A 27,393-nucleotide genomic window follows, 5' to 3' on the forward strand; every position below is an offset into this window, starting at 1 on the left:
TTTTAAAATGAATAGGATGATGTGTGTGAAGTGTGTATGACAAAGCTGAAAACGCTGTGAGAGACAGCATTCAGACAATCCCACCACCTTTCACAAACAGACGCTTTTTTATAGACCGTAATTTTTTATAGACAGTATTTTCTTTTGTATCGACAGTATTTTTTTCAGACTTTTTTGTACAGTGATTTTTGTATAGACAGTGTTGTTTTTGTAAAGACAGTATTTTTTTGTACAGTGTTTTTTTGTATAGACAGTGTTTTTTTGTACAGTGTTGTTTTTGTATAGACAGTGTTGTTTTTGTATAGACAGTGTTGTTTTTGTATAGACAGTGTTTTTGTATAGACAGTGTTGTTTTTGTATAGACAGTGTTGTTTTTTGTATAGACAGTGTTGTTTTTGTATAGACAGTGTTGTTTGTGTATAGACAGTGTTGTTTTTGTATAGACAGTGTTGTTTTTGTATAGACAGTGTTTTTTGTATAGACAGTGTTGTTTTTGTATAGACAGTGTTTTTGTATGACAGTGTTGTTTTTGTATAGACAGTGTTGTTTGTGTATAGACAGTGTTGTTTTTGTATAGACAGTGTGTTTTTGTATGACAGTGTTGTTTTTGTATAGACAGTGTTGTTTTTGTATAGACAGTGTTTTTGTATGACAGTGTTGTTTTTGTATAGACAGTGTTGTTTTTGTATAGACAGTGTTGTTTGTGTATAGACAGTGTTGTTTTTGTATAGACAGTATTTTTTGTATAGACAGTGTTGTTTTTGTATAGACAGTGTGTTTTTGTATAGGCAGTGTTGTTTTTGTATAGACAGTGTTGTTTTTGTATAGACAGGGTTTTTTTGTATAGACAGTGTTGTTTGTGTATAGACAGTATTTTTTTGTATAGACAGTGTTGTTTTTGTATAGACAGTGTTTTTTTGTATAGACAGTGTTGTTTTTGTATAGACAGTGTTTTTTTGTATAGACAGTGTTTTTTTTGTATAGACAGTGTTGTTTTTGTATAGGCAGTGTTGTTTGTGTATAGACAGTGTTGTTTGTGTATAGACAGTGTTGTTTTTGTATAGACAGGGTTTTTGTATGACAGTGTTGTTTTTGTATAGACAGTGTTTTTTGTATAGACAGTGTTGTTTTTGTATAGACAGTGTTGTTTTTGTATAGACAGTGTTTTTGTATGACAGTGTTGTTTTTGTATAGACAGTGTTTTTTGTATAGACAGTGTTGTTTTTGTATAGACAGTGTTTTTGTATGACAGTGTTGTTTTTGTATAGACAGTGTTGTTTTTATATAGACAGGGTTTTTTTTTGTATAGACAGCGTTTTTTGCCAACATTTTATCTGTTGTTATTCTCTGTATAGTTTGACTAAAGTTACTAAAGAAGTCTGAACTACTGTACTACATTTATTAGCAATATTGATATAGACTAGAAAAGGCGTTGCTTTTGAGACACTACACAAAGACTTACATATCAACCACATGCACCATGCTGTTTCATTAATGAATGTCCCAGTTCAGTCAAAGTAATGTTAAATCAAAATACAACGAGTGCTATCTAAAGCACCAAACACACGACCCACATGTAAAACGACATTAGCTCTTTCAGGAGTGAGATGTGATGAAAATGTCAAAAAGAACGCTTAACTGACTAACTACTTTCATACAAAAAATGCAACCCAAAATCCACAACATTGCATGAGAGTAAATTAGTGACTTTTCTTAACATTTCAGGTGGTAAACAAGTTCCAAAGCCCCTGCCTCCCTAGCAGGCCTGTATTCATTCCTGCTATTACATGCTCCTCTTAAACTACAGCTGTCTGTGCTCACCTCCAGGGATTAGACATTGGTTTCTACTTGTGATACAGAGAAAAAGAATTGATTATAATAATAATAGCATTCCAACCAGGGGCATCCAAGTAATTTATTAATGTAGGTTGATTTGCATTCGAGATACAGACAAGTAATTTGTAATAGAACATTTTTCAAAACCCAAAATGAATTTAAAAAGACTACACTGGTGGAGGGTGTATTATAAATCTGTCACCTATGAATGCATCAGGCTAAACAGAGTTTAATGCCTTGACTTACTTAAATTAGTTTCATTTGATTGCACAGTCTTGGTCATACACACAAGGCCCTGGCAGGAACTCTAGAATGTGCTGTCTGTTACCAAAGGATTGTTAAAGAGTAAAAGCTCTTTTCAAAATGTCCGCTTTAGTGCACTGGGGTTTGAGATCTGTCCTCTAAATCATTGCAGGAAGAGCAATAGAAAAAAGCAAACATAACAAGAAGTGCTCTGGCTTTTCTGTTCCGTACCACATCATGGATCGTTATTGTTTGTTACCTGTTGGACAATGTGGATAATAAAAAATTGTCAGGATGTTAACAATGAAAAGAAAAATGACAGGTACATTATTTAAACAGTTGTAGCAACACGTTGGGACGTGTAACGCTATATTTACCAGAAACGTATAACAAAATGACATACTGGCACAGACGATATTTTTAAAACGTAATAATGTTTAGTTGAAGGTCTTTAAAACAGTTTTTACACTGGTGTTCCCTTAACCCGGCGACTGTCATCTGGTGGACATGCCTCCCTAAAGGGGGTAAGATTCTGGTTGAAAGAAAATGTAATTTTTTTGTAACCTTGGTGTGTTATTCGGGGAGGCATGAGCTAGGGCTCCTCCTCCCTATTTCCTTTCCTGCCAATAACATCTGCTAAACCCTGGCCAAATCTATCTAACTCTGTCGTCTTCCCATTTTCTCACCTCTAGGTTCCCCTTGGGGGAAGTATCGGTTGCTTCCCAGCCTTGGAGACCGAACGGTTTGGTCTCACCTCCGTGAGCCAAGGGGAATCTCCTTACATTTCTCTAAGTTATAAAGCATATCTCTTCTATTATCTCGAGGTTTCTTTCTTCCTGCAGCCCACGCTCGTGTCCAGTCAATAGGATCTATGTAAAGACTATTTTTTTTTTTAAATGGCTTTTCAGGGCTCAAATTTGGCCAAAATCCTTAGGGGCATCTGGCTCCTAGATTTCAAAATGTGGTCGCCAAATAAAAATTTAGGGGCCAAGTAAATACTCTTAGTTAAAATATTTCGTGACATCAGTTTTCCCCCATTGATTAAATCTACACAAATCTAGTGTTTTTTTTATTAAGCAACATGTATTTAATAATTACTTAATAGTCACTTCAAACGGCACCTAAAACACTTTGGATTTCAGTTTAGCATTTTATGGTTGCAGAACATGATATTATAACTTACTGTATAGAATATGGATATGAGATTTCCTGTAACCTGATTGGTCAACAAGCGTGCCTTAATCCACTGTAGAGCCAGCCCGAATATACAGTATTCAAACTGTTTAATCACAGTTCCAAATCAATCTGCCTGAAAAAACATAAATACAGTACAGCATCCATTTGTTTGTGTAATTTATCTTGTTCTGGTTTATTAAAGAAAATCTCTGTTCTCGTTGTACCCTATGAACGCTATCTGTCAATGTGGTATGCGTATCCAATCGATTTAAATTTAGTAAGCAAAGAAAAAGTAAAAAAAAAGTATATAAATAATGTTTGTAATCAGCGGCAATGTCAGCTACTCTGGGTTTTTTTTTTTTTTTTTTTTTAATTTAGTCGTTGCCAATTATTTTTTATTATTTTCTCCTCAATTTGAAATGGCCAATTATTTTTAGGCTCAGCTCACCGCGACCACCCCTGCACTGACTCGGGAGGGCGAAGACTAACACACGCTGTCCTCCGAAGCGTGTGCCGTCAGCCGACCGCTTTTTTTCACACTGCAGACTCACCATGCAGCCACCCAAAAGCTACAGCGTTGGAGGACAACGCAGCTCTTGGGCAGCTTACAGGCAAGCCCGCAGACGCCCGGCCAGACTACAGGGGTCGCTGGTGAGCGGTGAGCCAAGGACACTCTGGCCGACCTAACCCTCCCTCCCCCCGGGCGGCGCCACCCCCTGGAAGCTCCCGTCCTCGGTCGGCAAAGGAATAGGAATAGGGCACATCCTGCACTCCACGTGGAGCGCCTTTACTGGATGCACCACTCGGGAGCCCTACTCTGGTTTTAATGGCAAGTTGTAAAAAATAAAACAACTTGATATCAGTAGCTCATCACAGCAGACTTTGAATAAACTTTATGAACACACTGAAGTAACTGAACAAAGCACGATTAGCAACAACATGTTGGCTGTACCAGATATTATCAATTATATTACTTTTGCTAATACATCTTATGACGTATGATGTAACTTAAAAAAGAGGATGATGAGTAAGTAGATTCAAGAAAATACACAGAGTCCTTTTCTTCACTCAGTTGTTAGGTTTATTGAAATATGCAGGGAGTCTGGTCCCAGGTACAGGACAAACAGAATACTCCTTCTTACAATCGTTGCATGACATTAAATACCCTTCTGCATAGGTGTCTCTCTCCTCCTCTTTCTCTGACACTTAACCAATAGAAAAGGTACAACTCATTATCCTGTTACCATATATTCCATTTTGTGTGAGTGTGTGTATGTGTGTGTGTGTGTGTGTGTGTGTGTGTGTGTGTGTGTGTGTGTGTGTGTGTGTGATCTAGTGTGAAGATCTCTGAACTCAGTGCATTCTTCAGACCCTGGTGCCACAAAGGTCCATACATCTGGTTTTTGTCATCTTCCTTGTTCCTATCTCTCCGATTTGCCTAAGACCCTTTGATCCCAGTGGCACTATCTCTTTGGATCTCTCTGAAGTCTTAGAGCCTGGTCTCTTCTGGTCCCCTTGAAGACTAGCTTTATGACCCCCTCATAAACCAGCTGTATTTTCTAAGCAAAAACCTGTTTAACTAGTTTTATACCCCAGTGGACTCCCCGAAGGGCAAGCTTCTTTCATGTCAGGGCTGGAGATCAAAGGACTTGTTTGTACAGCCATGTGCTGCTGGCCAGCCATTTGCTTTGACACAAAATAATCTTTTTCAGTTGTTACAACTTCAGAGTAACTTCTCTACCATATTGCAGCTTTCATCTATCACAGCAGTGCTTGCATTTTTGGAACTAACAGTTTTTTCTATCCAATGTTAAATCACTTTTCAGAAAAATAACATGAATACAGCCGTCATTCCTCATGCGTAGCAAACTGCTATTCAATACTTGTTCCATGTTTTCCAACAACGTAAGTAATAGTAACCCTGGTACCCCATCAAACGACCCAATAAAGAAATACGAGAGACACTCCTCTGTACAGTACAAATCGGGGCTATTTATGCATCAATTATGCAATGTTTTTCTTTGAAAGATATATTTTTTCCAGCATTGAATAAAAAGGAGACTGTAGTCCAAAAAATGATAAGAACATTACTGGAAAATCTACTATCATTTATAACTGTTTCTGCTGACTTAGTAGAAGAGGCATGCATGTGGGTCATTGGAGGCTACATAACCTTTTACATCAATGTATTATTATTATTATTATAATGCAGTGCACACAGGCTACAATACAGGAGATTGATCTGATAAATTATGTCGGCACCAATACCGCAGAACATACAAAGACTAGAGTTGGGTATGCCAGCGATGATGGGTGAATTAGATAAATATTGATCCTCATAGCAATCAGCTATCCTATTTTACATATTAATTTAATATGGTTAATTTTGTAGAACGCAAAGGGTTCTCTTGGATGAATTGGGAAGTGCGTTTCCCCAAAGCAGCCTCAAAAGAAGACGGAGCAAGTGGTAGGTACCTCAGTCATACAAATCAAAGTTTAATTCCATTCCCATCCCTAAACTAAAACAGTTCTCCTGCTGAGCTAGTCACTGTTTTATAATGTGGGTCTTGTTCTCTTTTATTAGATGCAATTGAATGCTAATAAGTTATGAAGCAACACAAGTGGGTATATGTATATTGATACCAGAAGTGAAACCAGAAGAAGAGTTACCAATGACAGCCTTATACAATCGCCCCCTAGTGGCTTAGTACAGGACTACTGCATTGCCACTGTGGTTGTGCTGATACCTGCCTGATTAAAAAGACAAACTCGGATTGACAGACACTTGTCACGACCGTGCATTTGTCCTTGATAGAACCTTTGGGCCACTCTAATTTATTGCGTATTCCGATTCTAACATGCTGGTGAACGATCATTTTTGGATCACAAATTACCAGAAATAATGTTTCAATAGTGACAGATGGCTTGAAATTTGCAAGCATTTATTTTTTATTTGCTTCAATTAATGTTTTGTGAGTGCCCGAAAGGCAGATACTTTCCAGTGAAAAGTCTTCCTGATTTATATAAAGCTGCTTGAATTAGCTAGGCTAACCCGAACAGCATGGACACCTGTGATCCAGGATCTTCTGCTCCACATATCAGGGTGCATTACTGCACAAGCAGGCCTCTCTTTTTCTTTGTTGTGCTTATAGGATTTATTTTTCATGCACACTGTTTTCAGGGCTTTTATTTTTATACTATAGAAACGTGGTTCTGCTCTTGCCCAGTTGTGCCCCTCAGGAGTTTTGATGGGTTGAGGCATCTCAAGAATTGCTAAAATCAAATTACAACACAGCAAGCATTGTGCCTCAATTGCAACAAAACACTATCTCATGGGAGAGTGAGCTTAACTAGCATTATGTGAGATACTGCACTATATAACCCCCAACATCATTATAAAGAGGATATAACGACCAGATGGACAAGCATGCCTTTTTCATGTTGTAACAGACCAAACTACTCCAGAAATGTCATATAATTTATAACATTCTGGCAGTCCCAGAGGTGCCCGCTTATTAGTGGTATGATACTGTGATCTTCTACACGGAACTTCAGTGGTCAGAACGCAACGCAATCTGCGTATTATTATACACCAGAGTATTGTTTCAGAAAAAGTAACAGGACTGCTTTTTTTATTGAAAATAAAATAAATCTTTTTGACTGACCAGTTTGGGCCATTAAAAGAGACACAGCTGCTTTTGGTTCTTAAATTCAAATCATTTGATATAAACCCAAAACAAACTAGTCATCAAGTTTAATAGCGCATAGTTCCATTTAATACGGTGTGTGTGTGTATCACAGACCTCTCCTATTGGTAAACCAACACTCACAAGAGCAAATGATTGTGTCTGATTAACAGCCTGCAGGAATTCCAGCTCTCAGAGTGTGGACTGGGCCCTCATGCTAGCAGGGCTACAGGACCCACAGCTGTTTCTGCTCAGGTTTCTGGTACTGGTTCTCTCATTCATGCCAACATCGCTGTGTGTTTACTAATACTCACACAGCTGGACTGGACCTGATGAAATCACATGACTTTCATGCACATACTGAAAGATAATGAAATCAGCCTTGATAAGGGGGCTCTCGGTGGCATAGCATATTCACCCTTCTGAAGACCTGGGTTCGAATCCAGCACAAGTGGAATAAAGATTTTTTTTGTTACCACTTAGCCTTCAGTGGACATTCGTTCTCTGCTTGAGAGAGGCCCAGGACTGAATGGAAGGAAGTGGGTGTTCAGCTCAGGATTGAGAGGTGCTTCCCTGCAGAGCTGTGATGGGGCTCTCATGGTGCCTGCCTAAATAAAGCCAGTGTCACTGCCCCTCACCTACCATGAGCACTAAACTACTGATTCAAAGCTGGTTAGAAAAAAAAACACAAACACAATTGACTCATTTTTAGGCGGCTATAGTGACGGGTGAGATGTGGCCATGTCTGTAATTGTAATAATATTTCAATAAACTATCCCACATACGGTAAGTACTTCCTTGGTGTTAGTTTACTACATTCCTCCATTGTTTAGGACACAAGCTTCTTCATCCTTTGAAACCTTTGAAATCCTGTTACAAGAAGACAAAAATGTGAAAACAAAATCTTCCCCCTCAATATTTGTTGTTATGTTGATAACATTTTACCGGAAACACAGCATATATCCACTACACCTGACATAATGATATGCAATCTACTTTAACAGGACCTCAAAGTTTTTTATTGTTGACAAGCAGCTACTGAAATTCCCTATCTTCAAGCCCTTGAGTTTAAAAGCTAACGATTGCCCACAGTTTTGAATGAACCTTGCTCTTGGTGTTGTATGGGCAAACCCTGCAAAGCTTGTACATGAAATGTGTGCTGGATCTGATGGAGTCTGATCCTCCATAGTCTGCAGTGCAATGGGCCCATGCAGGACCCTGTCTCCTTCTGCAGCTGCGATGTTAATGCAGATCATGTTGCGGTATCTCAGGGAAGTGACTCTGCTGCACAAGGGGTAGGAGACGGGAGCAAATACTCCTTACAGTAAAGTGTGGAAAACACCTTGGTGACGCCCAAGCAAAACCACCAGAATCTCGACTCTGCAAGTAAATAGCAAGCTAATTGTGTGCTACTGCTTCAATGTTACCACACAGACAGTGGCCACGCAAGCTGTGAATAAAAAATTAAAGGTTGAAACCTTGCTGCATTGCAGCCAACAGGCTATTGGAGACTTTGACTTGAGATCACGATGGATCTGGTAGCACACGTCCTGATCTGGTGGCACAGTGTCTGTCTGGTACTGATGTGCTTCAATGGAACAGCGGCAGCAGATTTCATTTTTATTCAACCAAGAAGTTCCCCTGTGTCCAGGACTCCAGCAACCTGTCCTAATTATAAAACACAGACAATACAACACACCATCTGTCCACAAATAACTTCTACAGTAAATGATAGAAAAGACTCCAGGTCATTACATCTGATTAACAAAAGTATGTATCATAATACAGCTGTGACCAAAGGTTTTGCATCACCCTATAGAATGAATTAATTTTGCTTTATAAAGTCGAATGAAACCAGCTAAATAATGTTACGTTAACATGTTGAATTACATACCGCTTTGTACTTCTCCAAAAATATACTTCACAAAAAACTAACAAAAATTGAAAAATGTGACATTTCAAAATCTAACTTGAAATTCTGTACTATTATTATGGCTTCTGGTAGACTTTTATATCATTTTGTAGTTTCTTTGATTACATTACGTTACATAAAAGATCTACATTGTTTCGTATAATTTCTTTTTTTTTTAAATTGTGTTTCAATGCTAAAATTCTAGGTGATGTGAAACCGTTGGCCATAGCTGTATATTCCCTAATTGAGTCTCAAATCCTTATGAATATTGTTCCATAACTGTGGGACATATTTTTTAAAAGATCTTTTTCCAAATACTGTATGCACCCTGAGACTTGAGTAAGACCAGTTCATTGTGATAAGAGCAAATGTTATTGACAGATCAACAATAAAACCAATACACAGCAGCACAAATACATCGCTCTGAATGACCTCACATGAGTTTACACAACAGTATATATAAGCCACTTGTTTTGTCCCTGTTACAATATTGCTCTTGGCTTCTGTCTATCTGTCACTGACACAAATTTACTCATACCACGAAGATTAAAACAATATGCATGCGTGTGAAGGTCTCTCTGCTCGCTCCACATCACAGTGGTGGTGTCTGACAGTGATGCGAGGTATTCATCTTGCCCAAGGCAGTCCAATTCAAGCAGGATCTTCACAGTGACCTCTACATCGGCACTCCAAAACACAAAGCAGCACTCCTGTCTGTTATTAAAGTGCCAAAGATACTGAAACAATTACTAGCTAATAAAGTAGCCAGCATACCATAATCGTAGTTCTCACAGCTGGGCTGTACATTAGTATTATAGTGATGTGTGTATGTGTGTCTGTGTTTGTGTGTATGTGTGTGTGTCGCAGTGGCTGTAGGTGTGTGTACCTGTGTGTCTGTTTGTCTGTGTCTATGTGTCTGTGTCTGCGTGCGTGTGTCTGTGTGTGTCTGTGTCTGCGTGCGTGCATGCGTGTGTGCGTGCGTGTGTGCGTGCGTGCGTGCGTGCGTGCGTGCGTGTGTGTACGATTGTATTGGGGCATTTCAATATGAAAACAGATTCATGAATGTTCTAACCAAGTTTCATCACAATGGATTAATGGTCACTATTGGCACTAGAAGACTACGCGGTGATCTGATTCAAGCATTCAGAATCCTAAAAGGTATAGACAATGTCGACCCAGGGGACTCTTTTGACCTGAAAAAAGAAACAAGGACCAGGGGTCACAAATGGAGATTAGATAAATGGGCATACAGAACAGAAAATAGAAGGCACTTTTTTACACAGAGAATTGTGAGGGTATGGAACCAACTCCCCAGTAATGTTGTTGAAGCTGACACCCTGGGATCCTTCAAGAAGCTACAAACAACCAAACGAGCAAGATGGGCAGAATGGCCTCCTCTCGTTTGTAAACTTTCTTATGTTCTTACGTTCTTATCCATGAACCCTGACCTGTATCTGTGGCAAATATGTCTTTAGAATGATAACATTTGCAAACTATGTTGGTACTTGTGGCAGGTGGAAGCCCTGCTGGTGTAATGTGTGGGTGTGTGTGGGGAATATTGGGTTGGCAAGGAGGGGGTTAAATTCCTCCCTGCCAGAACACATGGAAATGTGGCTGGGGCCATAATAGAATAATGGATGATTAATTAGAATCCAGCCACAAGTGTATAAAACGGCAAAAAACTGTTTGTTGGGTGCTTGTCAACACCTCTCATAGTCCAGAACAGACAAACTACAGTGTTTATCAACACCTCTCATAGTCCAGAACAGACAAAATACAGTGTTTATCAACACGACTCATAATCCAGAACAGACAAACTGCAGTGTTTATCAACACCACTCATAGTCCAGCACAGTCAAACTGCAGTGTTTATCAACACCACTCATAGTCCAGAACAGACAAACTGCAGTGTTTATCAACACCACTCATAGTCCAGAACAGTCAAACTGCAGTGTTTATCAACACCACTCATAGTCCAGAACAGACAAACTGCAGTGTTTATCAACACCACTCATAGTCCAGAACAGTCAAACTGCAGTGTTTATCAACACCACTCATAGTCCAGAACAGACAAACAGCAGTGTTTATCAACACCACTCATAGTCCAGCACAGACAAACTGCAGTGTTTATCAACACCACTCATAGTCCAGAACAGACAAACTGCAGTGTTTATCAACACCACTCATAGTCCAGAACAGTCAAACTGCAGCGTTTATCAACACCACTCATAGTCCAGAACAGACAAACAGCAGTGTTTATCAACACCACTCATAGTCCAGCACAGACAAACTGCAGTGTTTATCAACACCACTCATAGTCCAGCACAGACAAACTGCAGTGTTTATCAACACCACTCATAGTCCAGAACAGACAAACTGCAGTGTTTATCAACACCACTCATAGTCCAAAAGGTCACAAGTTGCCTCTTCTGGTGGGAATTCGCCAGGAATGTATGGAGATCTCCAATGGGTTTCAGGTCACAGAAACACTGGGCTTCTGGCTGTTAAAGACTAAATAAACAGGCATTACATCCCAGCCAGCTTCAATGCATGGCAACACCTAACCCACCCGCCAGAGGAGAACTGCTACATTGTGGGGGCTGGGTGGTCAAGGGTGCTTGAAGCCCAAGACAAGTGCACTTAACAGGGAAGAGCGGGGATACGCTTAATTTACATGCCATGATAATTAGAAGGGGAATCAACAGGGAAGAGTGGGATATGCTTAATTTATATGCCATGACAATTAGAAGGGTATTCAACAGGGAAGAGTGGGATATGCTTAATTTACATGCCATGACAATTAGAAGAGGAATCAACAGGGAAGAGTGGGATATGCTTAATTTACATGCCATGACAATTAGAAGGGTATTCAACAGGGAAGAGTGGGATATGCTTAATTTACATGCCATGACAATTAGAAGCGGAATTAGGTAGGGTGACACATGATTGAAGGTTGGCTCTGTGTCTTTTCATAGCTTTAAATTAAAGGGCTTGTTAACTCAAAGAGCAGTTTTGATTTGGTGTAAACAAATCAATGGTGTTTGTGTTGGGTTATAAGGTGAATGTCCAGCCATTTTGTTGTTTGTTTCAACCATTTATTTTGGTCTCTGTGCCGACTTGTTTGTTGCAAGATGAAAGCAAGCAAAAATACAAATGGCAGGAAATGCTGTTGACTATGATCCTGGGTTCTTCTGCAGTGAGTGGGGGTTTGTTTACACCAACTCAAAACTGCTCTTTGAGTTAACGAGCTGTGTTTTCTTTTGTTTTTTATTTAAAGCTATGAAGCATGCAGTCTCCAGGGATTTTGATGTGTTTGTGACAGTGGGAAAAAATCCTTTGGAGTACTGTGACAAGTGTTGATAAACACACATTGTGTTGATAAACACTGCAGTTTGTCTGTTCTGGACTACGAGTGGTGTTGATAAACACTGCAGTTTGTCTGTTCTGGACTATGAGAGGTGTTGATAAACACTGCAGTTTGTCTGTTCTGGACTATGAGTGGTGTTGATAAACACTGCAGTTTGTCTGTGCTGGACTATGAGTGGTGTTGATAAACACTGCAGTTTGTCTGTTCTGCACTATGAGTGGTGTTGATAAACACTGCAGTTTGTCTGTTCTGGACTATGAGTGGTGTTGATAAACACTGCAGTTTGTCTGTTCTGGACTGTGAGTGGTGTTGATAAACACTGCAGTTTGTCTGTTCTGGACTATGAGTGGTGTTGATAAACACTGCAGTTTGACTGTGCTGGACTATGAGTGGTGTTGATAAACACTGCAGTTTGTCTGTTATGGACTATGAGTGGTGTTGATAAACACTGCAGTTTGTCTGTTCTGGACTATGAGTGGTGTTGATAAACACTGCAGTTTGTCTGTTCTGGACTACAAGTGGTGTTGACAAACACTGCAGTTTGTCTGTTATGGACTATGAGTGGTGTTGATAAACACTGCAGTTTGTCTGTTCTGGACTATGAGTGGTGTTGATAAACACTGCAGTTTGTCTGTTCTGGACTATGAGTAGTGTTGATAAACACTGCAGTTTGTCTGTTCTGGACTATGAGTGGTGTTGATAAACACTGCAGTTTGTCTGTTCTGGATTATGAGAGGTGTTGATAAACACTGCAGTTTGTCTGTTCTGGACTATGAGAGGTGTTGATAAACACTGCAGTTTGTCTGTAGGCTTGCTGTATTTCATTAGCTTTGCAAGAAGATTGCAGTTCATTTCCAGTCAAAATCAGAAGACTGTACTGTACTGTGGAACTGTCAAGTTCAAATGTATAAAAGCTGCAGTTTAGTTTCCTTCTGTGTTTAGCCCAGTACACTGAAGAAGGAACTGGCTGAAATATTTGTCTTCTTCAGTTAGTTTTACCTTTAAGGTGAAGTCCCTTGTTAAATATGAATTTAACATATGTTGTATTCCTGTTGACATGTATGTCTCATGGTTTTCACAGATTTTGTTTAAATCTCAAATAATAACAAATAATGTTAAAAACATGGTGTTGGATACCTCCTGTTTACCTTTTACCACTGCCTATGATCCCTGAGCAGAGCCTGATTGAGACGATGATCACTGAGGTTTCTAATATATTCAGAAGGACGGCACGATGCAGTGGGTTTGCAGTTGAAATGCAGGCTGAGTTCTGACCCTAAAGCTTCCTCTCCTAATAGCTCTTTTATTCATTAGCCTCCTCATGTAACCTCCTCCGCCATCCCGGACCTGCTAATTAGCTTCATTATGTTATAGAATTGATTGGCTTTCATTTCAATAATGTTTAATTATTCGCTCATTTTAATAAAACACAAGAAGCAGTCAAATATACAGACTCCTCCAGCTCTACACAGAGGGGTTCAGGAAATCAACTTTGCATTGGATTGTGTGAAAGAATTGTTCATTCATATCCCCTAAAATAAAACAAGCTACAGAGGTGATCTTAAGAACATAAAAACGTTTACAAACGAGAGGACGCCATTCGGCCCATCTTGCTCGTTTGGTTGTTAGTAGCTCATTGATCCCAGAATCTCATCAAGCAGCTTCTTGAAGGATCCCAGGGTGTCAGCTTCAACAACATGACTGTCCCATAAGTCCAAATGAGCAAACATATGTACCATGAAACAATGAGCAAGGTTTTTATTAAGGTTTTAAAAGCACTAGCCAAGATGGATTTATGCTACATTCAGTACCAACACATTGTAACAAAATAACCTTCAAATTACTCAAAACAAAACCCAACTGGAAGAATAGCAACACCAAGACTTATTTGAACACAACTGGATTATTCTTCCGCAATGGGGCTGCAATAGGATACAGATGCTACTACAATAGTACTATTGGCAACATGAAATTTGTTCCGATAATCCAGAATATCAGATTCATGACGTTTGAATAATTGAGTGTCAGTTTTGTGTTAACTGGTTTGTTTTTAGGGTCCTCATTCAAAAGAATGGGGATTGTTATGCACTGATTGTGTCCATCTGTCTGTCTGTCTGTCACACTCAACATCATGAACAGGATAACTGCCCTGATTTTGCACCTTCATCAAACTTGCATCACACACTCCTAGCCTCCGTTTCGGATTGCATTCAGCTAGAATCTGCTCAACTTGCAAATTCAGAGAAATATTTGTAATCTTTCAGTTACTGTGCGATTATTCAGCGATTCTGAGGACTTAGTTTTTATTGTACCAGAACTGATAACACAAACTGTACAGGAAACAGCCTTAGAGATGCTAGTTCCAGCACTGGGCTCATAAGGAAACAACCTTCATTAATATGTAAAACTGGTGCTGCAGCACACTGCCAGTGTCGAGAGGAAGCTACATCACTAGGCCTGGTCTGAAAGTGGGCCACTGTATCTGAGGTCTAGCCTGTTTTGAATGTGTCAGGAATGGCTTGTCTGAGGTGTGCTGGGCTCCTCCCCTGTCACTGAGATACTTTACTGGGACGTGTGCTCCACACAGTTACTCCCTAGTACAGGTTTCTTTATAGGCATTCAATCTAGGCTGAGCCTTGAGGGACCAGCATATTTTTATCCCTATAATTGAAGCTCCAAGCGGAGCTGCCAGATTAACTGAAACATATCCAAGATTACAGACTTTATATATATATATATATATATATATATATATATATATATATATAGGTCTGGCAATGGAATGTGAAACAAGCAATGTGATTGGACGAGCAAGGTTCCAGCTGTCCGTATATAGGATGGATACGGACAGTTGGAACCTTGTCACATACTAGTAATTGCTGCGCTGCTTCACAGAATTTACAGTACCGGTAGCCATCTTGTTTACAGCAACTATAAAACTGAGTGACCAACTACCTGCAAAAAAAAAACCAAAAGTAGTAAGTAATAAGTAAACCAATTTCGATGAAGGACAATTAAATGAACTGGAAGACAGCAAAACAGAAAAAAATACCAAAAAAATCAGAAAGAAATTGTCTCAACTGGAAAATGCACATATTAAGAAAATCTTAATGAAATCTTAAAGAAAATACTAAAGGATTTCTATGTGTACTTCATCAGCATAATAACCCCTTGTAACATGAACAAATACATAAATACCCTCATCTCATTCGCTGTAGTAAGCATCCATTTGTTACTTGGCAAATGTGGCCGTCCATTTTTTACTGCATATTTATGGATGGGCCGTCTGTCAAGCACATTTCCTGCCAGTGAAAAACAAAACTGCAGAAAATTGTCCACTAGCCAGCAGAGAAAACAGTAGCCCATAATAGTTTCTTCCAATAAACTTAACTGTTACACACTGTCACCATGTGTTCCTTTCACTCTTGTCAGGTGCATCCGGGGTCATCGGTGTGGGAGAACACATGGCCAGTGATTGGCTAAAACAGGCAAAAGGGGAGGGGAGGCATGCCACCCCTATTTTTTTGGTGACTTTACTCAGTGTTCCGTGCAAGCCAGCTGAAGAAATGGAAGACTATGATTGGTTAATAGACATGCTAATTATAAATAGAAGAGACAAGGGTGTGTCTGCCTCATCCGAATGTACAGCGTTGACTGAATGGAGAATGTGGATCGGATGGCTACCTTTGCATACAAGCTATATATTTACTGTTGCATACTACATAGAAATAAATCAATACATACAAAAATCTTATTCTCGAAGGGGTCACCTAGTGGCTGACCTGGTAAAAGCACAGCCGCGTGGTGTGCAGGGAGAGTCATACAGTGCAGGTTTGCATCCTGGCTATGTGAAGCAGGGCGAGTCATACAGCGCAGGTTCACGTCCTGGCTGTGTGAAGCAGGGCGAGTCATACAGCGCAGGTTCACGTCCTGGCTGTGTAAAGCAGGGCGAGTCATACAGTGCAGGTTCACGTCCTGGCTGTGTGAAGCAGGGCGAGTCATACAGCGCAGGTTCACGTCCTGGCTGTGCAGCGTCACCGGTCTTCACTGGGGATTCTGAAGGGAGCGCTGCATTGGCACTAGCGCTCTCCTCGACTGCTTCTCCTCATCGCGCTAGAGTGAACACTGCTGGCCAGGTGCCCGGTGAGCTCAGACACCTGCAGGGCTGGCCTTTGTCCTCCAGTGGCCGGTAGCTTGCTGACATCCGCTCTCAAGTTCCTGGGTGTAAAAGAGGAAGCTGGCTTGGTCGTGGGATTGGAGGATGCCCACTGAACCTTGGGGTCTCCTGAGTGTGTGGGGAATTGCTGCGGTAGGAGAAAAAATAATTGGACATTCCAAATTGGGGAGAAAATTGGGGCTAAATAAAAATAAAAAAAATCGAGAGTGGGCAGTGCCTCTTCTGATGAGCCACCACAACTATACCTATATTACACATTGAAGTCCAGTGTTCTCTTTTTTACTATGTGTCTTACAAATAAAAAAGTGAAACATTGACTTATACTTGTGCATTTCACTAACAATATGGTCTGATTATAGAAACAGGATCATCAGTATAAAGACATGTTTCTACAAAAGAGGCAAAAATGACCACGTTCATATTCATATCTATAAAATATTTCATAATTGACTGTAAAAATATATACCATGCAAAGGAAACCAATGCAGATGGGGTCAGAAATAAATAACCCATTCCCTTTGTTTAGCCATATAAAGATGCCACATAAAAAATTGCAATTACAAGATGCCATTTTTGAATGTAGCCCATTTTAGTTACAGTATGTGTACTTGTGACAGAGAAAGAATGAATCTTGGTTATAAATCTCCCTCCCAACCTATGAGGGCACTGTGTAAAGGGAACAGTGTGCCCCGGACTGGATGGTTTGGCAGGTCATTCCAGGGTCGGCCAGGAAGGGGGCGGAGCCACAGTACACCAAGTCATCGCCCCAGACGGGAAGCGATGTGGCAATCGAGGATTGGAGGAAAAACGATTGCACTCGCTAACCAAGGGGACGTGGCTGAAGGTACAAAAGGGGATGTGGCCGAGCGAACGACTCCTTTGTTATGCTTACGGATGAACCACTGAAGTACTGTGATATACCGTGAGTGTTTAGTGTTTGTTTTCTTTGTCGTACTAATTGTAAACGTTTGTTCTTATTAGACGGCTATCACGTACCAGGAGCTGTCGCTAAAAGCCAGCACCAACCTGGACAACACCGCACCATTGTTCACAAAATAAATGTATTTCACCACTGGCACTTAAAAAGCACTCACTTTGGACTTGTGATCATGTCTGTGTTCTGTGTGTGTATTTACCATCATTATTATTTCGGGACTGAACCCCGTGGGTTTTACTGAGCAGTACACATAGCTGTGTATTGCCAGTGATTCTTATTTACAGTTCTCAAGTGACTTTGGATTATAAATAAAACATCATTGCACCGTGAACGTTGTTGTTTGTCATTACTTGAGCACCGCATCACCTCTACACCAGCGCACTGCAAACCATTTTGCCACAGTACTGTATTTCACTGACATTAAAACAGGGGGGGCAAGATTTACTCAAGAAGAGACTACAGCAGGTTCTCCAGCAAGAATGAAACAGGTAATATTTTTATAACAAAATATCTGGTGCTATTTGTTTTCCAGTAATTTCCTGGGAAGATGAATGGTGACTGCAGAGTCCTTAATGTGAGTCAGTGGTTAATCAGCATTTTTAAAAAGCCCCCCCTTTTAATCTGCAATTAAATATTCATGGAATGCTACTGTAGATTGCCTTCTGCTGGCCCCACTGTGGACCGAATCCCAAATGGCTATCTCACTGAAGGTCAAGTGAACCAAATGAAATGTGTTTCTGGACAGATCACTTGGGAAGTTGCACACGCCTATATATATGATAGCAAGCAAGTACAATGTTGAGGATACACTGGAGCCCTGGGGACATGCAACAGGGCTCATTGATTGGCTTGAACTGTTCTATTTTTAGAAGTAAAAGGATTTGTCAAAAAAAGTATTTTGGCTTCTAGCTGCCTTGAGAATTGAATTTTTTATGTCAGTTTCTGTAAGTTCTGTAGAAATGTCTGTTGGAATAGGATAAGCTGACAAAAAAAGAGGAAATGGAGGAAATATTTGAATCTCCAAGTTATGACTATTTTCCCCATATAACTGATTTTAAAGCAAGATTTCCACAGAACTGATTTTAAAGCTAGATTTCCATAGGAGTGATTTTAAATCTAGATTTCCATAGAACTGATTTTAAAGTTCAATTTCCTTCCAGGTTTCAAGTACAATGCTAAATATTTGAAAAATACTGTTGGGATTATGAGGATTAAGTAGCATGTTACAGAGTGGATGTTTACACTGGCAGTATAGACATGTAATAACAGAGTAGCATGTTACAGAGGGGATATTTACACTGGCAGTATAGACATGTAATAATAAAGTAGCATGTTACAGAGGGGATGTTTACACTGGCAGTATAGACATGTAATAACAAAGTAGCATGTTACAGAGGGGATGTTTACACTGGCAGTATAGACATGTAATAATAAAGTAGCATGTTACAGAGGGGATGTTTACACTGGCAGCATAGACCTGACATAGGGAATCTCAGCATCCATATGTGCAGTGGTTTGGAAGTCTGTAGCATTAGGTCTTAATCAGCATAAAAAAATGGTCACATGACCAAACTATGGTAGCCATCTTAGATAGGGTGACCAGATGTTCCGGTTTAGCCAGGACAGTCCCGTTTTTCTATTAAAGGTCCCGGTGTCCCGATATTTTTCTCAAAATCTTAAAAGTCTGGTTTACAGCTACTTCCTGTAGTGCGACGCACTCTAAATACCTTGTGTCAAAATAACGTAAACCACCGCTTCCTTAGTTTATGGCATATTTTATGTATTAAACTAATTAGCCACAAATTATACACCTAGGAGTGTACTGAAATTAGCTAGCTGCATAAAAAAAACAAAAGGAGTGAGAGGATGGTTGTTTAGATAACCATGACATATCCTTTATTTAAATAGTTTAATTAGTCATCAGTTATTTAACAATGTGTCCCGGTTTTGAGCTTTGAAAATCTGGTCACCCTAATGTCAAAGAAAGTTGCCATTAGACTGTGTCCACAGTTTTCACAACAATGGAAATATGAAGATGAAAATATAAAAAAGGCTCATGAGATAATAACAGTAGGTCGTCCAGTGGGCTTAACATTCAAGCTCCTTTTACCAGGATGCTTAATTATACTAAAACCTTTTAGATAGCTTACCATGGCAAGTTCTTTTGAGATGAAAGACTGCAGTCTACAAATATAGGTAAGTCAATATAATATAAGAAAACAGAATATACTTTGTTAGTAAACCAGTAAGAATAATTGAGGATATAGTGACAGGCTTGGGTTGCAATAAGATGAACTCCCTGCTACATGATAGCTTTATTATACCGTAGCTGAAAACGATGGCAATTCCTCTTATAAAAATACAGATTTAGGCTACTGCATGTAACCTTGTTATAGATACCCAAATGGTTTGAACTGCTGCAATACACATGGAATAATTCCCATGCTAGAATATAAACCCTTTGCCAATCAGGTGTTAGTCCTGTGAAAACACAGCCCAGATGCTGTTATCCTCATTAACCTCTGCTAATACATGTCCACATAACGTTTCACGACAATTGGATGAGTGTGGAACAAGATACTGGAATAACACAGCAAACAAACGGACAGCCCTCCACTATATTCATATAAGCTTTATAAAGCAATTGAAATGGAAACAGAAAATAATAAGACCCCTAGCTGGATAAGTCTCCCCAAAATAGAAATCACCTTTACATGATTTTGAAATAAAGCCTTTCTGCCATTTTGGAGGTCTTGTTTCTACAATGGCTTCTAGACAGACATTTTGAATAGGAGGTTTTAAGGGCAAGGTAACCTAACAAGGGGGGTCCTGGTGATAAGAAGGGTAAGAAAGTGTTTTTAAAAGCCGGGGTTACCAGTCCTTTAATGAAAACACGCATTATAGAAAGGGTTCAAAGCTTTGACAGTCAAAGCTCATGTAAATCAATGCACGCTGAAAAGAAAATAGTTTATGGCCTCTTCATTTAAGCAGCAAAGTGATTACCAGCTGATGTATAGCAAAGTGAGTGAGCTAATCCAATATTGAATTCAGTCGTTCCAGAGGTCATTTCCCATTACGGTCACCTGGAGCAAATGCAAGACCATTTTCTTTTCCTGAGTTTAGTTTTCTTTCGTTATTCAATGGTGGTGAAACAACAAGGTACCTTTGGGCCTGACTTATCAATTAGAAGCTATTCATTAGAACTGTTTTCTCTGCCAAGCATTCCCCTTATAAAAGTTTAAAAGTGAAAGCATGGTAAAGCATAGATAAGCACTGTAAAGCCCAGAGAGGTGTGGTAAGGCATATTAAAAACCATGATAAACTCTGGTAATGAATAGTGTAACCATGGGAAAATAATGCAAAAATACTGGTAAACGTTCATACAGACGTGCTCAAATTTGTTGGTACCCTTACAGCTCATTGAAATAATGCTTCATTCCTCCTGAAAAGTGATGAAATTAAAAGCTATTTTATCATGTATACTTGCATGCCTTTGGTATGTCATAGAATAAAGCAAAGAAGCTGTGAAAAGAGATGAATTATTGCTTATTCTACAAAGATATTCTAAAATGGCCTGGACACATTTGTTGGTACCCCTTAGAAAAGATCATAAATAATTGGATTATAGTGATATTTCAAACTAATTACTTTTATTGGTATCACACGTCTCCAATCTTGTAATCAGTCATTCAGCCTATTTAAATGGAGAAAAGTAGTCACTGTGCTGTTTGGTATCATTGTGTGCACCACACTGAACATGGACCAGAGAAAGCAAAGGAAAGAGTTGTCTGAGGAGATCAGAAAGAAAATAATAGACAAGCATGGTAAAGGTAAAGGCTACAAGACCATCTCCAAGCAGCTTGATGTTCCTGTGACAACAGTTGCAAATATTATTAAGAAGTTTAAGGTCCATGGAACTGTAGCCAACCTCCCTGGGCGCAGCCGCAAGAGGAAAATCGACCCCAGATTGAACAGAAGGATAGTGCGAATGGTAGAAAAAGAACCAAGGATAACTGCCAAAGAGATACAAGCTGAACTCCAAGGTGAAGGTACGTCAGTTTCTGATGGCACCATCCCTCGCTTTTTGAGCGAAAGTGGGCTCCATGGAAGAAGACCCAGGAGGACTCCACTTTTGAAAGAAAAACATAAAAAAGCCAGACTCGAATTTGCTAAAATGCATATTGACAAGCCACAATCCTTCTGGGAGAATGTCCTTTGGACAGATGAGTCAAAACTGGAGCTTTTTGGCAAGTCACATCAGCTGTATGTTCACAGACGAAAAAATGAAGCTTTCAAAGAAAAGAACACCATATCTACAGTGAAACATGGAGGAGGCTCGGTTATGTTTTGGGGCTGATTTGCTGCGCCTGGCACAGGGTGCCTTGAATCTGTGCAGGGCACAATGAAATCTCAAGACTATCAAGGCATTCTGGAGCGAAACGTACTGCCCAGTGTCAGAAAGCTCTGTCTCAGTCGCAGGTCATGGCTCCTCCAACAGGATAATGACCCAAAACACACAGCTAAAAGCACCCAAGAATGGATAAGAACAAAACATTGGACTAGTCTGAAGTGGCCTTCTATGAGTCCTGATCTGAATCCTATCGAACATCTATGGAAAGAGCTGAAACTTGCAGTCTGGAGAAGGCACCCATCAAACCTGAGACAGCTGGAGCAGTTTGCTCAGGAAGAGTGGGCCAAACTACCTGTTAACAGGTGCAGAAGTCTCATTGAGAGCTACAGAAAACGTTTGATTGCAGTGATTGCCGCTAAAGGTTGTGCAACAAAATATTAGGTTAGCGGTCCCATCATTTTTGTCCATGCCATTTTCATTTGTTTTATTATTTACAATATTATGTTGAATAAAAAATCAAAAGCAAAGTCTGATTTCTGTTAAATATGGAATAAACAATGGTGGATGCCAATTACTTTTGTCAGTTTCAAGTTATTTCAGAGAAAATTGTGCATTCTTCGTTTTTTGTGGAGGGGTACCAACAAATTTGAGCACGTCTGTAAGGGTAGCTGTGTCTCATTTTCTTGGTAAGAAACTAAGGGCTGGTACTGCACGAAAGGCTCTATCTAAAGATTAAATCAGTAGGAATAAATGGTAAAGTAGCAGCATGGATTCATAACGGGTTACAAGATAGAAAGCAGAGAGTTATAATTAGAGGCCAGGCATCAAACTGGAGTAACGTAACAAGTGAGGTACCACAGGGATCAGTATTGAGACCATTGCTATTCTTAATCTATATAAATCACCTGGACCAAGACATAATTAGTAAACTATGTAGATTTGCAGACAACACAAAACTGGGAGGGATAGGGTAGCCAACTCCAAATCAGCAACTTTAATAATACAAAGAGATTTAGACAAGATTCAAGCTTGGGCTGACACATGGCAGAAGAAATTTAATGTGAATAAATGCAAAGTCTTGCACATCGGGAACAAAAACATTAGAGGCAAGTATAACCTGAACAGTAATGAAATAGAGGCGGCTATGTATGAAAAGGACTTGGGGGTAGTAGTGGATGAATCTCTTAAGCCAACTAGACACCTAGCGGAGAAGCTATAAAAAAGGCAAATAGAATGTTAGGTTATATACCAAGACAGTTGAATTAAAATATAGAGAAGTTATATTAAAATTATACAATGCACTGATACGACCACACCTAGAATACTGTGTCCAGTTCTGGTCCATATAAGAAAGACATGAGAGTATAGAGGAGCGCAACATGATTAATTCCAGGATTGAAGGGTATGTCATATGAAGATAGGCGGAAATATCCTAGAAAGAAGGAGAGCCAGAGGTGACTTAATAGATGTATTTAAAATTGTCAAGGGGTTTAACAAAGTAACTGCTGAGAATTATTTTTCACAGGTCACAGAGAACAGAACCAGGGGCCCCGGGTGGAAGCTGAAGAAGGGCATATTCAGAACCGAGGGGACAAGGAGCTTTTTCACAGAAAGGGTGGGGAACTATTGGAACAGTCTGCCGAACAGAGATGTTGAAGCAGAGACTATTGGATCCTTTAAGAACAGACTGGATGCTGTCATGAACAATACTGTATAACCCTCTCTGTAACCACATTAAGACCTTTAGCTAGCTGCCTGGAGGAAGGGCGGTCCATTTAGCCATGTATTCCTAGAGGTTTCATTTCCCCTATTAACTTTGTTTTTCCTCTCCTGAGTGCTAACGGACCATGCTTTCATCAAAGCGAGCGAGCATAGGTCACTGTATTTGTACCTGGAGGTAAACACTAGCAGGGTTAAAGTTAAAGAGTGGGGGGATTAAGATGTGCTGCTGTTTAGATTAATAAAATAGTCCAGAAGTCCAGAACCACAGGAGCACACCTAGAACAGTGTTTTCAATGGAGCAGTCCAGAACTACAGGCGCACACCTAGAAAAGTGTTTTCAATGGAGCAGTCCAGAACTACAGCAGATTCAGTAATACTGTTTGCCTGCAGTCCTTCTTCATTCGTTCTAAAGCACACCTGCTATTCAACACTGTTTTCCATGAGAACAGTCTCTAAGGAGAACAAACCTGTGACATTCAATTCACTGAGCCAGTAGTCTGCTGCAGCTCCATCCAATAGCTCCATCATTAGTTACATTGTTCACTTCTGATACTCAAGAATAGATGTTTTATATGACCACAAACTATGTAGGAATATTATTAAAAATCATCACAACAGCCTTTATTTTAACTGTAGATGTTGTACATAGAACGCTGCTTTAGTTACAAGGCATCGGAGGTTTGAGATGGAATTGTATTTACATATATTCTGCTTTTGAACATGATTTAAACACACATCAGATTGAATACATTGTCCTTGCTGGGTGACCTGCATTTGATACCCCTATATCTTGCAGTATATGTATGCAATAACACAGTACAAAATACCACTGGATTAGATGAATTAGTATTATATAATAATAATACAAATTATATTTGCTAGTTAGTCAGAGAATATATGTACACTGTTATTTTTTTTTATTTTTTTTAAAACATTAGGCCATTGCTGTATTAAGGCACACAATAACACAGCATTCTGCACACCAAGATGCTGTTTTAACATTCAAATAAATAATGTGGCCACAAACTAAGAATACATCGGGCAGTTATATTAATCCAACTGTCTTCTATGATTGGCTATACTTCGATCCATTTGAGTCATGTGTACAATATCTGTTGAAATACCACCCTATACAATAATAATATAAAATAATGAATGACATGTCCCAATTACCTGTAGCACAATGATACCAACGGGTTTAATGTATTGAGCTAGTGAAACGCTTCAAATGTTTGTTTTAAGAATGCACTGTGTGTAAACTACAGCAGTAGCACTCTGCTCCTACGTGCTTATAAGTAGTTATACAATTGGAATATTATGTAAAGCGTGTACAATTCATGTGCAATAAAATGGAACCACTATAAAACAGGTTGGTGTAAAGAACGCCAACCTTGCCTTCTGTTTCAAACGTTACTGTACATTACTACCTCTCCAAGAGCAGGTGTACCGTTGTTCTTATATGCAGCCCTGTAGGAAATCCTACCGAAAACAGAATTATAGCTGGCCACTTTAGTCTAATTCGCCTGCAAAAGTGTATACAGTCTTCTGATGTGATGCATTCTCCTGTTTTCAGCTTCACTCGAATGCAAACGCTTTCGCCATGGGGGTAAGGGAAGGCACCGCATGCATTGCAAAATAATGAAACTAAAACCCCAAATATACCTCCTATTTAACAACTTTGGTGTCGACACATAATGCATATATTTCACGCAGATGAAAGCGAGAAAGCTGCATGTTAAAAGTCAGTATCCAGTACCAGGTAACATGTAAATGTATTATCGATATAATTTTCCTTTCGACGTGAATCCGGTGTTATGTGCGGGTCTGATATGACCACCTACCCAAGAGGAAAACTGGCTCGTGAAACCACAAACAAAGGTTACAGTCCTTTATGTTCCGTGTTCTCGGCAACGTCACAGTATCTTCTAGATAATCTGTTAAAAGAAGCCCTGTTGTGTCTGCCTGTGCCCTGGATACAGTGACAGACACAGGAACCTTGTATAGCGCATTCCAGTATGAACAAAACACATTCAACATGTAAAACAGCAAAAACAAACACAATCATATTGCAACCACAACTTCAGCTTTTGGACTTCTGCAAAGGTGTTACTTTGGTCTTGCTGTATTCTGCAACCGCTACACTATCACTACTGTATGACGCCGTAAGCATAACATTTCAAAAACTCAAGTTCTTTGCTTTTTGCAGTATCCCTAACAAAACCACAATACACTGAACAAAAGTTTATCACATAGCGGCAACCTGTCAATGTAACTAATGGCACCGCACATAATGTACATATTTATATCTACTGTCTGTGTGTGTGTATATATATATATATATATATATATATATATATATATATATATATATATATATATATATATATATATATATGACCAAACCAATGCTGCAAAGATATAATTATGAAAGAAGAGACGCCCCATCTGTTAGTTAGTTTAATAATCGTTTAATCTTATTAGTGTAATTAAAACGCAATTCACTCAAACAGTGCAATCTGCAGTAACGTCCGGGTCCTAGTGTAGTGTAAGAAAGAATAAACTTACCGCAGTCTTCGCACAAGATCCTCCCAACATCTTTTTTTAGATTCTTCCCGCTGGTGTCCAGAGGAGCGAACGATGCCTTGAATACCAAGGGCTTGTCAGTTAGGTCCATGAAAAACACGTATTTGTGGTTATTTTTCACTTTGATGCACGGAGGCTCCGAACCAAAATCCCCGATGGTCACAAGCTGGTCCCTTTGAAGCCCCCCGCTGTTAAGGGGCCACACGTCCAGCACTATGACATTCACACTGTAGGGCTCCTTGGTAACATTAGTGGGTAGAGACTGGACCTTTCCTTCAATGACTACCGCCGATCTGTAAGCCTGGTCCTGCAGAGAATTTAAACTCGGGGAGTAGCAGGCGAAGGATACCCCGATGACCAGCATAGAGAAATGGACTGGATCAAGCCTCATGCCGTCTGCTTGGGCTCGGTAGTCGCTCTTGCTGCTGCAGTGCTTTCGATGCTGCTGGTTGATGATGATGGAGTTGAGTTGAAATAGGAGACTGCAAATAGACCCCAGCAGAACGGCAGAGCAGCAGACCTTGCGTAAATGTCCATGCCATTTGGATCTGCTGTTTTTCCAATACTTTGTAATGGGGAAACACCAGCTAGGAACCGGAAACGGCGTAATGCTACTGGATTAAAAACCCTGTCTCTGCATTCTGCTACTAAGTAATTCTAAAAAAAAAAAAAAAAAAAAAAAATGCAGAAAGATTTTGTATTATTATTATTAATTTGTCAGGCAACCGCTAGCGATGCCAAGCCCAGGCTTTCATGTTCGCCCTTCTGTTTTTTTATTTTTTCACACACAAACGAAGGAATCAAGCAAGCGCTACAGCGCTACAGTCAGATCTAAAATAATGCAAACCACAAAGTCTCACACACAACTGATGCGCATAAGAGCTGCAGAATATATCCTTTTAGGTGTCTCTTTGCTGTGTGCATGTCCACCTGCACGATAATGTCATTCTGCCAGAGGAGACTGAAGCTATTCGGTTCTGTCTTTATAAAAGCACGTAGCTTTCGCTTGGGTTTGATGCCCTTCTCGCCCTGCACAAGCGTCTCTGCTTGCCGTGTGCACACAGCACCTGTCTGCCTGCAGTTTCGTCTGGTGGAAGTTATTACATAAAAAAATCTATATATTTTAGTTTGATGTTACAGTATGAATGATATCATGCACCTATCTGAATAATGTATTAACCTGACAACATCATTTTAAACTGTTGCAATACATTCAGATCAACCGGTTGTATGAACCCCGCACATTAAACGTTTCACCTGAAGCATCGCCTCCTTATCTATGATACCGATATTCTCTAAAGAGTTACAAATATCACTGCTTCAGAACGAACACACGCGCGCGCGCCCACACGCACACACAAAACCTGTTTGCATTGCTTGATACGCTGGCTAACGTAAATGTA

General features: G+C 39.7%; 1 protein-coding gene across 3 annotated transcripts in view; it reads right to left on the reverse strand.

Annotated features, from left to right (window-relative positions):
- Nucleotides 1–26,995, reverse strand: part of LOC117413331 (pro-neuregulin-2, membrane-bound isoform-like) — a 399,323-nt gene extending 372,328 nt beyond the window's left edge. For 2 of the 3 annotated variants that reach the window (XM_058996665.1, XM_058996667.1), the window contains exon 1: nt 25,973–26,995. In XM_058996665.1, coding sequence (XP_058852648.1) covers nt 25,973–26,381 — 409 coding nt within the window. In that variant the 5' untranslated portion in view covers nt 26,382–26,995. The remainder of the gene's footprint in view (nt 1–25,972) is intronic. The other variant, XM_058996666.1, reaches the window with a different exon arrangement.
- Between the last annotated feature and the right edge of the window lie 398 nt (nt 26,996–27,393).

This window comes from Acipenser ruthenus, chromosome 23 (assembly GCF_902713425.1).
Source record: "Acipenser ruthenus chromosome 23, fAciRut3.2 maternal haplotype, whole genome shotgun sequence".
Taxonomy (NCBI): domain Eukaryota; kingdom Metazoa; phylum Chordata; class Actinopteri; order Acipenseriformes; family Acipenseridae; genus Acipenser; species Acipenser ruthenus.